The following is a 14194-nucleotide window of genomic DNA, read 5'->3' as shown; positions in this document are numbered from 1 at the left end:
GAGGGTCAGAAGTGAGTCGAGTCATGTCCTGACCAAAGCATCTCTCCCTGTTTCATCCACTACTTTTCCTTGTTCTCCCTTTTACATCCTCTATCGGTATTTTTTTCATGACTCACTCTGTCCCTCTCCTCCCTTTCCTCTTCCGTATTTACCTAATTGTGATATAAAGAAAGTGAGCTACGCTCATATTGTCCTTTCTCTGAGTATTCTTCCGCTCCGCCAACTAATTCCTGCGCGAAGTTCATATTTACGAAGCAAATGTCGAAAGTCGAAACGAGAATTAGAGAATCATTTATTGGGACCGTGTCGTAACAACGAAACGTCATAGGAAGTGTTTATAAGAGTGTGGGAAAGGTCAATAGGAGTGTGGGAAAGATTTGTAAGAGTGTGGGGAGGGTTTATAAAGCCTTAAAATATATATAAATAATAAAAAAAATCTAAGGTCGCTACTTCGCGGATTTTCGCCTATCGCGGGGGGTTCTGGAACCTAACCACCATGATAGATGAGGGATTACTGTATATATATATATATATATATATATATATATATATATATATATATATATATATATATATATATATATATATATTAGGCAGTGGCCGAACTGGTAGCGTGCTGGGCTCACATTCACCGTGTGATGGACGACGGGTTCAATCCCCACGCTACCACTCTGATTTTTCAGTCACCGCCGAGTGGCTGAAAACTACCCACATGCTGTCCTGAAGACCACCCATCAACCCGGACTCTAGAGGAAGCCGTCCAGCGAATCAAGAACGAGTTCGAGGCAGCATGAGCCAATGCAAGATGGCGCCACTATAAACACTCGCCTGTGCCAGAACGGGCTGGACCGACCATAAGGCCCCACCTGGAAGAAGCCTTGGGCCGACCATCAGGCCCCACCAGGAAGATGCCTACCGGCAACAGGCAGCTACGTAAAAAAAGAAATAAATAAATAAATAAAATATATATATATATATATATATATATATATATATATATATATATATATATATATATATATATATATATATATATATATATATATATATATATATATATATATATATATATATTATTTAGTGGAACCTCAGTTCACAAATTTGATTCGTTTCTGAATGCCGTTCATCACCCAAAATGTTCATAAGCCGAAGCTATTCTTCCCATAGGAATCAATGTAAAATGAATTGATCCGTTCCTGGAGCCCAGATGATTGCTTATTTAAACTTATATAACGGTACTTTCTGCACAAGTTCATAATACAAAACCAATGGACATCAATAAATCTAACAAATACAATACTAAAGAGATAAAATAGACAAAAACTTAATTTAATTTTACCGTACCTGTACGGAGAAGAGTTGATGATGCAATAGGTGGTGTCACACTGGCCGTTTTCCTCCAACGATTGGTTCCATCCATGCGGATGGACTACGTTTGTGTGTACAAGCAATCGAACGGCTGTATGTAAAGAAACAGACAACAACAGTGGCCGAAGAGTGAGGTGCAGTGGAAGATGGCCCACCAAGACTTGTAAAATGGACTGGCAGTGCTGCTTTGTTTACTCTTTAATTGACGAGATAAGAGAACACCCGGTGCTCTGGTACCACAGTTAAAAATTTCTATTTTTCTCCATTCTGTGAAAATTGTAGGACTCCCAGTCTTCACAGCACAGTTCTCTGACGAGGTTTGGGAAAACACTCCTGCCCTCCTGTTGTTGAAGCCATGATCGTGCCTGCAACCCCTTCTTCCCACAATTTAACTGCAGCAACAAGTCCATAACTAAGGCAGTGGCAGCACAATCTGCAACAGCCGTTACTTTATTAGCAGACGTCGCCATGCCGAGGGCGACTGCATTATTTACATTGTAGATACAGGCAACCGACCTTGGCCCCATGTGTGACATACACCTGGAAGTGGAGTTGCTGGTCGGCCCTACTGCCAACATAGTTAGGAAAAAGGCCCCGTGTGACACCAGCTTTAATAAGTGGAAGGTGGTGAAGAAGGGAAAGGGAAGAGATGTTATTGTTTAGAGCAGGAGTCCCCTTCCATATTGTGCATTCAGCAAAAGCTACACAATAACTGACATTCCTGGTGATACTCCTGGCTTGTTGCCCCATCATGTTGCCGGCTGGCATGTTTTTTTTTTCTGCCTATGGCGCCGGTAGGCTTGCATGGAGGGGTCTGATGGTATGGCCCAGCCCATTGTGGCGCAGGGAAGTATTTATAGTGGCGCCATCTTGCATTGGCTCATGCTGCCCCCTGGAGCTCATCTTTGATCCTAGAATCTAGAGTCCAGGTTGAGATGGTCTTCTGGACAGCATGTGGGTAGTCTTAGGCCACTCGACAGTGACTGAAAAATCTCAGCTTTTGGCACCGGGCGGGGCGCGAACTCGCGTTGTCCTAGATGCAGCGCCGCATGTGTATGTGTATGCATGTGAGAGAGAGAGAGAGAGAGAGAGAGAGAGAGAGAGAGAGAGAGAGAGAGACACAGACCTGCATTCGAACTTTAAAACCATTGCATTTTGCTGTTTCTTTGTCCTGAAACTGCAAGTTGTTCACATTCTGCAGCTGTGATGAACCTTGCCTCTGGAGTGTGTGTGATGTAACAGCATTGCTTATTGACTGTCTTACAATGGCAACACTTTGTATATTCATATATGCCAATTTGGGATTGTTGATATGTACAAATATTTGCTGTACACTCCTAGTTACACACACACACACACACACACACACACACACACACACACAGTTCTAGTTATATACCATCTCTACAATTCCTTAAATATATGTTATATATATAGTGTTCAGGTGTTAACTATCACACACCCTAACACTTTATCTACATATCCCTGGTGCACACCCTATGCAGTATTTATACATAGAGGTAGGGATATTTGTCAGTCATCAGGTACCTTTCCATTTATTTTCTCTGTACAAGCCACCAACATACCCTCTTCTATTTCTGTGTGAGGAACATCAATGCCAAGCCACTACGCCCTTCACACATCCATGAATCATCAGTCTTTTCTGTCACTAAAGGTCGTATATTAAAACATTTCGTCCCCCAAGTTCACATATTTGCCAAGACTTTCATATGAGTTTAGGGCATTTCCTGTGGCAGTTTTATGACCCTGGTGGTAGTTTGGCCCTTCCTCAGTAGCGTGAATCTAAAAAAACACTCATTAGAACCCGATTGATCCCCTCTTTGACCTTTAGAAATAATTGATGTGAGAAGCCTTATAATATGGACCCAAGTGTTTTGTTACCGTGACCTTTACTCTTCCAGGGTTGAGCCAGTTCAGCTAACGTTCATGGTGGTTGGTGCAGGCATGGGTGGTCTCGGCCTTATGATTCTCTTCGTTGGCTGCCTCTCAACTGGTGACACTCGCAACCGTGTTTACCGAACCTGGCGAGGCAGAGTTGGCGGCAGGATATCTTGTGCTATAGTGAGTGTGTGTGTGCATGGTGTGTGTGTGTGTGCTTGTCTCTTATAATTGTTATCAGGAATGAGTCAGACTTGTAATGCCCTTTATTTTATCAGTTTGTCATACAGTTCTTTAATTTGTCAGCCATCTGCATGCTGTTGACACACATTATTTCATAGGGTAATGCATTGTGTGTTATTCATCCATGATCTGATCACATGCTGGACTCTTCATTGCCAGCTAGTACTGTGTGTATTACCTAGTTATAGTTTTACAGGGTCTGGGCTTTATGCTCGTGTGGTCCCGTCTCCGTATCTACATTTATCCAACTTTTCCTTAAAGCTTTGCACACTCCTCGCCGATACTACATCCTCACTTAGTCTGTTCCAAACCTCTATATTTCTTTGTGGGAAGCTATATTTCTTTATGTCTCTCAAGCATCTTCCCTTCATCAATTCTTACTGTGTGTGTGTGTGTGTGTGTGTGTGTGTGTGTGTGTGTGTGTGTGTGTGTGTGTGTGTGTGTGTGTGTGTAATGCCTAATCTTCCCACAGTTCATGGGCATCACCTACCTCCTAACGCTGGCCTGGCTGCTCATGTTTGCTGCCCTTATCATTGTCACCATCTTCTACACGCTGGCCTGGTTCCAGTGCATCAACGTTCCCAGCAGCGACTGCATCGACTACAACCAGTTCAGTGAGTACACTGCTTAGTGACTACTGTACTAAGTGTGCTGAGTCTTTCCCTCAGGCAACCAGCTAGACTGTACCTCTTCCTGGTGTCTCAAAGAACTTTCTTCGTGCATGTTGACCTGGCCATCCTGACTGCATGAAGTGGGTAACTGTAACAATTGTTTTGGGGTATTCTTAAATTAATCATTAGTTGTTGATGTAAGACGTATATACCCATTCCTTGCTGTCACGCCTTATTGGTTATGAAACTTCATGTGTTAGTGATTTAATTCAAGAACCAATAGGAATAATTCTGTAAAACCTCTAGCAAACGGCAACCACAGGGATTCAGAGGTGCTGGATAAGCGGAAATTCTAGATATTTGGGGTACAGTATATCCTAAAAGTTCCCGTGTAACTTTGTAGTTTTATCCAACCCAACATGTTTATGAAGGTACTACCCACTCACGTGTGCATCTCCTGACTACATGTATGTATGTATAGTTCTCTGTTCTTGTAACTCTTACTACCCTTCCTTCCTACATTCCTTCCTCTCTTTCCCTGTCTTTTGAAAGTGCATTTGGTCTTGATCTTAGTTGGGGTCGTTGTTTATGTTGTTGACTAAGATGTGGCCTGAAACATTGTATCACACACACACACACACACACACACACACACACACACACACACACACACACACACACACACACACACACACACACACACACACACAAAACACAACACACACACACACATCCAAGACTGGAATATGCAGCATTAGTGTGGTCACCTAGATTGAAGAAAGAAATTAGAAAGTTGGAAAGAATACAAAGAGCAGCGACTAACTTACCGGAAACTCTGAGAGAACATACTTATGAAGAAAGATTGGAGAAATTGGGACTAATAACACTGGAGAACAGAAGAGGGAGAGGGGACCTAATAGCATTGTACAAGATACAAGAGGGATTGGAGAAATTGGACAGGGAAGACCTAGTGGTACGTGACAGAAGTGTGACAAGAGGCAATGGTAAGAAATTGAAGAAGAGCGACTGTAGGAGAGACATCAAGAAATACAGTTTTCCATACAGACGCATAACAACATGGAATGGACTTGACGAAGAGACTGTGTATGCAAAAACGATTCATGAATTTAAACAGTTACTTCAGGGTCTTAGATCACCGTAGTCATTATAAGCATAGGAAATGTATTCAGTCTGTCATCTCCTCTCCCCTCAAAAAAACTAAAATGACAACCCTCAAGTCAGATGCCACTGTGGTTGCAATAACCAGGCGCTGCTAGCACAGGCCCACTGTGTTTTGTTTTTCATTATTGTTTTGGATTGTGAAGGATGCAGAGTTTTGGCAGGCTGGGGTGCTGGGCATGAGGGTGCTGTGTGAGTGTGAGGAACCAATTGTTTGAGAACTGGCAAGGCAAGGAGCCATTGCAGAAGCATTCTCTCATGCACTGATTAGATGTTTGAATTTGTCTTTCTTAAAATAAACTGGCCTATTCATGCAGCTCATCCAATGCAATGCCAACAAGGCAAAATTTCCATGAATATTTCCACTTCATCTGTATCAATGAGCTCCACCTTAGTTACTCAACACCAGTAGCTGGGCCCTCTGGTTTGTAGAAAAATTGTGATGAAAGTGTGGTCAGTGACACTGAACTTAAATCAATCAATCAGTCAATGGGGCACACGCCAGGGGGTGCGTCACCTCGCCCACCCTACAACACTAAGTCCAGGGGTCCCACCGGGCGAGTCTTCATGCACGGCCCGTTTCCCACCCTGAGTACCTCCTGGCAGGATCTATCGATTTGCTCAAGCCACGAACTCCGTTGGCTTCCTTCACTCAGGACTGTCTCTTACAGAGACAATCCGATGAGCAGGACCAGCTTCTGGGCAGCGTGCCTCATGCCCGTATAGCCGAAGTTGCCGTTGACTGACTAGTATGCAGGTAATATATGTTGAATCAGTCTCACGGAGTACTTGCCGGTTTGACACAAAGTCAATCCAGCGATATCCCATGATTCTACGTAGACACTTATTACCTTCAGCATCAATCCGCCTCTTCACGTCCTCATTTAGTGTCCATGTCTCACAGCCATAGAGTAAGGCAGGGAGCACAAGGGACTTGAAGATCCGGATCTGTGTCCTGCACAGGTATCGACAACACCTTATACTACTCGTGCTGCGAGTCCATAACACTGTGGGCCAGGCCAATCCACCATGAGACTTCCTGGTGAGATTCACCATTGTTATGAGCTATGCTTCCAAGGTGTGTGAAATTTTCCGAGATCTCAGTGTCCTTGAACTTAAAGCTATAATGATGGTGACACTGGTATTTTTCGCATAAATTATTTTCTTTTTCTCTGCTGTGTGTGGTGAGGAGTGAGCTGGCACTGGATCCAAGAAGCGTTAGCGATCTCGCTAGCTGAGATACCGATGTAAACATTCGTTAATGGCATCCAAGAAGCCAAACTATGATGTCAGAGCGTGGTTAACTTAACGAGAGCCCCAGACCATTCATAAACATAGAGAAGTTCATCATAATAAACTTATTTGTGATTTTTTAGCATTAAATATAGGTTTCAGAGCACATAGAGGAAATTCAATTATAAAATGATGATCTGTACACACTGCACTTGACTAAAATATCAACACAAGCGCTGCCTCGCTGCTGCTCACCTCCACCCCGCCCCGTGCCCCAGTACAGAAAGTGTCACAAGAAAACTGTCATCTCTAAGCACCATTGCCAGATTGTCATACTCAGAGCATCGTATTTACTGGTTTCTGACCCTTAACTATTGTCCAGAAGCACTAATAATTAATCATTATGACTTTAACAATATATGGGGCCCAGGAGAGAGTTTGTGTCGGATATCGGCAACATAAGAGGCTGAGGACGACTTGCTGACCATGATGACTGCCTCTCTCCTCCTCAACCATTGTCAGCAGCTTAGCTGCATTTTCCTCAGTGGTTCAACCATTTTCTGGGTAAAGTACATTCCTGCCGTGGTGTTGCCTAGCCTAACTATTGCCCAAGAAACATCAGGATCTATCTCTCTTTCATTGCTAACTGCAGTGGGCGGCTGGTGGCTCAAATCTCCTTATGAGGTGTTCCAAACACAGGGCTTGAGTGGATTCTTCAATTTGGTGGAAAATCATATCAGCCCTGGATGTTCTTGCCCAATATAATGGGTTTTTGCATAGATTCTTTGACCAAATAGTTGTAAAACGTATCAACACCCTGAACGTGCATGTACGTTCGCAAGAGAGGCATACATAACCGACTCCTATAGATCTGGACCTCCTCTTTCCAATGGTGTTTTTGGTTTTTAGCTGTGATGAATAGTTTTGAGATACCGAGGTTAAAAGAGACCCCCCATTGGGCTCCCCGACTGCGCCTGAGGGGATAGTCGCGTCCGCACCGCGCACAAGGATAGGGTTAACGATAACTATAAATGAGTTTCGTTATTGCAGCCCAGAAGACCGTTTTGGGGTAGGAAGTCGGAAATATAAGCGGCTGAGTACGACAATCTGACAACTTTGGGCCGCCACAGCTGAGTGGGGTAGCTGTATGATCGGCTGAAAATTTTCAAAGAATTGCTGTGATTGGTTGTCGAGTCTAATGACATCATCGTGGTGCTCACCCAATCAGTTGGCTTTCTGCAGTAGTGAGGCCCGAGCAATATCGTTAAGTCTCCTCTTTGAATCTGAATTTAGCGATGTCATCCAGGCAAACGCTCGGTAACGATACCGATGTCGGTAAGCAGCTTTCTCTTTGGATCCGGCCCCTGGGCACAGAGCGGCCGGCCACTCGCCAGTGCCTTACCAAGCGTCAAAGGGTGAGTACTGTCGTGCTGCGGGCCTCCTGACTTCTTTCGCAAGCAACTTCTTACGATGACTTGCAAGAGACGCATACAGAAAGCGAGAACGGGGCTTCCTGAAGAAGGCTCGTATGAAGAGATGAAGCCAGCAGGCTTCACAGGAAGGTGAAGATCAACCTACTGGGGCCCGAATATCACCCCCGCCAACACAACCACCACTGCTTCCCCTAATGAGTCTTTGCACTCGAAGGTGTGGAATAAGTGCCCTAAAATTAGGTTTTATGGTCTCTTCAGGGTCAGGTTCCTAGTCATGCACACAGCCTTATAACACAACTATAGCTACAAATGAACAAACATTATAGAACATATTACAGGTTCTAATGCAACTTTAATTAACCCTTAAAGCGCGGGTGTCGACAATAGTGGACAGCCAGAGCGTGGGCTCGTAGCGCGGGTGTCCACAATAGTGGACATGGCATTTTTTTAATGAACACGCCGCCAGATTTGATTAGTTTGTTGTCAAGTACAAACACTCTCTTACATTATCAGTGGTCAGTTAACGCCTTGTGCTAGCTTTGACAAGATGTCCGCTACACACCGCAGCTCCACTCACCCTTCCAGTCAAATCCATCCTCAAGATGGGGCCCCTTTGACCTCAACACCAATAAAAAAACATCAGGAAAGCCAAGAAAGCAAAATTGAAGCAGAGTTAGATAAAACTTTCACAAGCACAATCCTTGGTAGTGACAGCGATATCACTCTAAGTTACTGTAGTGATGGTGATGGATATGGCTTTGTCAATGAAAGCAGTGCTTCTAGTGATGTTCCTGAACATTTTCACAAGGGAAAGGGGAAACAACCTCTCATAAAAAAAGGTCAATTCTATGGCAAGGGAGAAAAAAGACGTATTGCTTCAGACTCACAACCTCCATCTGTCAGTGGTGCCAATGTTGCACAGCGCACCACATCCCCTTTCCCTTCTCGCTCTCAAAGCCCAGATTCATCTTCCTCTGGATCATCGATGGACCTAAAACCTGCTAAAACAATAAGGGTAAAGTGCGTGAAGCATATAACACGTGGTTACGGGAAAGAGAAACTACGCCGTATCTTACCGCCCGCACCACTCACCACCGCCTCAACTATTGCGGACCCTGTTATTGCAACCACCACCACAGATACGCCTGATCCTAACATTTTTTTTTCATTCTAACATGCACGATGATGTTATCTGTATATATTTGTGATAGGTATGATAAATAAACGCTGGATGCAGAAAAATGCAATGCAAATGTTGTGTCATACAGTGGCCGTTCGGCGTGGAGGGTGCAGCCTGGCAACGCCTGAGCCAGTGTGTACAATGTTGTGAGAGGTACAACAATAAGTATGTAGCGAACCATAAAACTTACCCTTTGTAACCTCAAAAATATTAGTAGTGTTGTTTTCTGTTTTTTTTTTTCATCATTCCTTTTGTTACACAATGCAAGTATAGCATTCTAGCATGGATTTTGGTTCATTGCTAAGTGTAGCAAGTAATGCTAACCACAGATTTTTACAGTAATACAAAACTTGAGCTTTATATGGGTATGGTATACAAGCTGTAAAAAAGTGATGCTTTTTATTGCTAAATAATAGAAAATAAGAACAATAGAGGTGGGTATCTGTCTATAACATGTTTTCATAGTTCCTACTTCATAACTCTGTACTCGTTCTACCAATGCTTATATGGTGTTCAAATTAACGCCAAAGGACAGCTAAGGAAAAGGACTTTACAATGATACCTCATTCAGCAACGTTAGCTCAGTAAGAGAGAAGATACTTGAGGTTGAAGTGAGGTGTGTTTTTGAGTGAATATGCCCGTGTGGCAGGCCAGGCGCGGCAAAATCTAGCCCGCGCTTTAAGAGTTAAAGAAGTATCATCAATGGAAAGACCAAGAGAGAAGCCGGCATATAACACCAAAGGGCAAGAAAAGGAAAACTAAGAAGAACCAAGAATATCAAGCAGTAGAGTTTTAGGAATAAATCTGGCAACAGTGAGGAAGGTGGTGCCTTCTGACTAATACCTTTTTGAAGGGGGGACCAGATGCCTATTCCAGTTCTCTACAAAGTAGAAGGTATAGGCAAAAACAAGTGGCAAGACACAGAGGATATGGAAAAAAATCTTTGACAGCCGTTTGCTCGAAAAGTGTATTTTCTGGGTTTGAAAAGCCTCACAGACTTTACTATAAATCTGATTGTCTATTGTTTTGCATCAATAAAGAGTAAAACAACGGTTGATTTTTGTATGTGAGAACTTTTGAAAATATTTGAAAAATAATGGACATACAGAGGAGAGAAAATAAGTACAGTAAAACCCTGATTATCCGAAATGGAAGGGGGGAAGCCTCTTTCGGATAAGCCGATTTTTCGGATAATCTGGATTTATGGCCGCCATTTTGATCGCCGCCGACTGACGATGTAAACAATGAAACCAAACAAACACACGCTATGCTAAACAAAGTAGTACGCTTAAAACATGTGATGTAAATGTTTTATTGTATGTTTGTCTGTGTGTCTCCTTGTCTGGACCAGTGTATGTTGATACTTGTGAGCGTTGCAGATCTGAATTGTGAATGTTGCAGAGTGCGATTGTGAATGGTTGTGCAAACTTGCAAGTGTGACCTTGATGCATCGTGCAGGTGGAGACACAGTATGATGACTCATATTATCGCCAGAACTCAGTATGTTGGAAGGAATGTGGCATGGAGTGGAGAGGGAGTCGTGTTTGTGTCGTTGTCTTGAGAGTACGTGTGAGAGTAGTCGTGCAGTAGTTTGTTCGTTCGCCGCACCTACGTCCTTGCTGGGGCGAAGGTGCGGACGTGGTGTTGTTGAGAGTTTGTTTAATGTTTTTTGTCTAATACATTGATCTATTCGTTACAAGCTATTTCGGCAATACGTATTAGAAAGCATATTCATTTTAACTGTTCTTATCAATTTTAAATGTGTTAATATAGTACATATGTAGTTACTTTTATTTATTTTTGAGGTTTTATAACGTTTTAGTATAGAAAAAAAAAATTTTAATTGCATTATCCAGATCAATTTCGGATAATCCGGTTTTTCTGATAATCGGGGTTTTACTGTAGTTTGAATTTTTTTTTTTTTTTTACCTAGCGAAAAATCAAAAATGTAATCACTTGTTGTAGAGGTACATAAGACGTTTTTATGGTATTTTTTCAAATTAATTGACTGATAAACAAAGGCTGTGAGGCATTTTTTTTTTTCTTTTTTAAGTTACCCCTGGCAAGTCACCCAAATTTCATGAAATTCACATGAAGTAGTAAGTAAACGTATACAAATAACATACTATGATTTCAGACCCATAGGCATAGGGTATACCAGTCATGATATATACCCCCCCCCCCCCCCCCCCCACACACACACACACACACCTTAAAGGGGCCAGTAGATATCCGCAGATCCTCAACATTGTGGGTGTCTGTTTTGTAACCCCTGTGATGTTTAGGTTTGACTTTAAACACAAATACATCATCATCATCATTTCATCAATGCCTGCTCTTAGGAGCTCCCACCAGGGGATGGCCGCGGCAGAAGAGCTTCCAACTTTCTCTATCCAGACACTCCCTCCTCACCTGCTCAAAGTTTCTCAAAGATCATTCCCCCCTCTCCCTAACATACTCTTGCACCCTATCTCTCCATTTCACTGGAGTTCGTCCTCTAGCATTCCCTCCTTCTATCTCACTCACATACACCCTTCTGGTCATCTTACTCTCCTCCATTTGCTCCATGTGGCGAAACCACTTTAAAGTCTGTCACTTCACTTCTTCCCTTCACCCCAGTGACATATTCCAAAATGCTCATACACACTTTCATTACTCATTCCATCCATTCTACTCACACCACAAGCACTCCTCAAATAACTCATTTCCATAGCTGGGCACGATAACAGAAAACCTCATTCCCGATAACTGATAACTGATAATGGAAAACCTTATCGGTAATAACCGATATTCGTTAACTAGAGACACAAATATAGGCGATAACCGATACCTGATATAAATCCACAATTCTGATACTAGCTAGTGATAAGTCCGATAGGTGAAAACAATACCATATTGATATTTCAAAGAAAAAACATAGATGAATTCAAATTTTCATTATTCAAATTTTCATTATCTGTATTTTAGAAAACTTACAAAACTTGAAAACCACACGTTGACACGTACCTATGGATGGTAATACTAGAAACGCCTGCACCGGTGTTGTGTTATTTGGCGTCCCCACCATCAAATATTTACAAACACTGGTCTCTCATGAACTGCGCATGCTCAGACCAGCAAGCGTAGACCTGTACACTCTCACAAAGCTTTTTAACCGTAATCAAGAGATGCTGGAAGGCTGAATCAGACATACAGTACCACTACCACCATCCCCGCTGTTTCTAGAACGACACTCTGTACGAGTTGTATTTATATGTACAGAGTGTCGTTCTAGAAACAGCGAGGATGGTGGTAGTGTATGTCTGATTCAGCCTTCCAGCAACTCTTAATGTGAGACTGTACAGGGCTACGCTTACTGGTCTGAATGTGCGCAGTTCACAAGCGCCAGCTTTTGACGATGGGACACCAACTAACAGAACACCGGGTGCCTTCAATACCATGGCATGCTCACAAACGAATATGGAATATCAAATTTGAGGCAGTGAGTAATAATTTTTTGGGCAAAGTTAAATGCTTTTTCTCTTTGATATATTGATTTTTGAGTCTAACATAAAAAATAACCTAGTGTTTTAATGTTGATCTAAGTATGAAATCTCTTCACCGAAGATATTTCATACCCTGAAGTTTTTTCATATAACACCGGGCGCCCGGGCCACGCATGCGCACCAGGGAGGAGACAAGTTTTTTTTTATTCAGAGAGGCAGAAAAAAGTAGCGATTATTGCTAGTTTAGTTACAAAAGTAACGAAGATACTGGTATATATTTAAATAAGTAGCGGATGGCCGATAACCTGATTTTGTTATCAGCGATAAAGTATCGCGATAACACCCAGCTATGCTCATTTCCATTCCATTGCCTGCACTCTAGACCTCTGACTTTCATTCCAGGCCCATGTTTCACTTGCATATGTGAGGGTTGGTACTGTTATTGTATTTCTCAAATCCCTCTTTACCTCCATACTCACACTTCTGCCATTCATGATTTATCCCAAAGACCCGACCCTACCACCTTTCTTCCTTGCAATGCCCTTTCTCTTATCTCTCCCTCTGTACCTTCATGCTTACACATAACTGATCCTAGGTACTTAAACTCACTGACCTCCTCCATTTCTCCATCATTCAAAATTATTTTGCATTCTTTTTCACATTCAATTCCCACTCTATATGGGCATACAAACTCTACAACCTCACTTCTACTTTGCTCACAAACCATCACTTTACTTTTGTTGACATTTACTTTCAGCTTTCTCCTTTTACAGACACTATCAAAAACACTGACCACATTTTGTAAGTCACTTTCACTTTTTGCAATGAGCACCGTGTCATCAGCAAACAGTATCAAATTCAGTACCCACTTCCTTCCCTCAGCGAACATTTTTACTCCAACTTCCCCAACTTTGCCCTTCGTTTCTCTAATAACACCATCCATATAAATATTGAACAACCATGGTGACATGACACACCCTTGTCTTAAGCCCACATTTATCTCTAAATGTTCACTTGTTTCTCCATTAATTTTAAGACATGCAGATGCATTCTCATAGAAAGACTTTATTGCACTAAGCAGTTTTCCTCCCACACCATAAATCTTTAAAACATCCCACAATGCAATCCAATCGACTCTGTCATAAGCTTTTTCCAAATCCATGAAGGCAGCGTATAGTTTCTTTCCTTTTGCTATTATTTTTTCTACTACCATCCTGAAGGAAAATATCTGATCCACACATCCCCTTCCCTTCTTGAAGCCTCCTTGTTCTTCACTGATTTTCTCTTCTGTAAGTCTTTGCACCCTCTCTATTATGACTTTTCATATACCTTTCCGGGTATACTCAGGAGACTTATATCTCTATAGCTCTCACATTCCGCTTTCTTGCCCTTCCCCTTGTAAACTGGGACAATGATGGCTTTTGTCCAGTCTGCTGGCACCCCCTCCCTCTCATGCTACTTAGCATATCTTGACCATCCATTTAACAACTACATCTCCTCCACACTTCAACATTTCCGCTGTGATTCCATCAATTCCTGCTGCCTTTCCATTTTTTTATCTTT

General features: G+C 42.4%; 1 protein-coding gene across 2 annotated transcripts in view; it reads left to right on the top strand.

Annotated features, from left to right (window-relative positions):
- Window positions 1-14194, top strand: part of LOC127009829 (neuronal membrane glycoprotein M6-a-like) — a 45124-nt gene that overhangs the window by 16348 nt on the left and 14582 nt on the right. For both annotated transcript variants that reach the window (XM_050883189.1, XM_050883188.1), the window contains 2 exons: window positions 3291-3450; window positions 3983-4124. In XM_050883189.1, the coding sequence (XP_050739146.1) occupies window positions 3291-3450; window positions 3983-4124 (302 nt within the window). The remainder of the gene's footprint in view (window positions 1-3290; window positions 3451-3982; window positions 4125-14194) is intronic.

The sequence above is a fragment of the Eriocheir sinensis genome, chromosome 42 (assembly GCF_024679095.1).
Source record: "Eriocheir sinensis breed Jianghai 21 chromosome 42, ASM2467909v1, whole genome shotgun sequence".
Lineage (NCBI taxonomy): Eukaryota > Metazoa > Arthropoda > Malacostraca > Decapoda > Varunidae > Eriocheir > Eriocheir sinensis.
The sequence above is the reverse complement of the archived record's forward strand: the minus strand, read 5'-3'. Positions and strand labels throughout refer to the sequence as shown.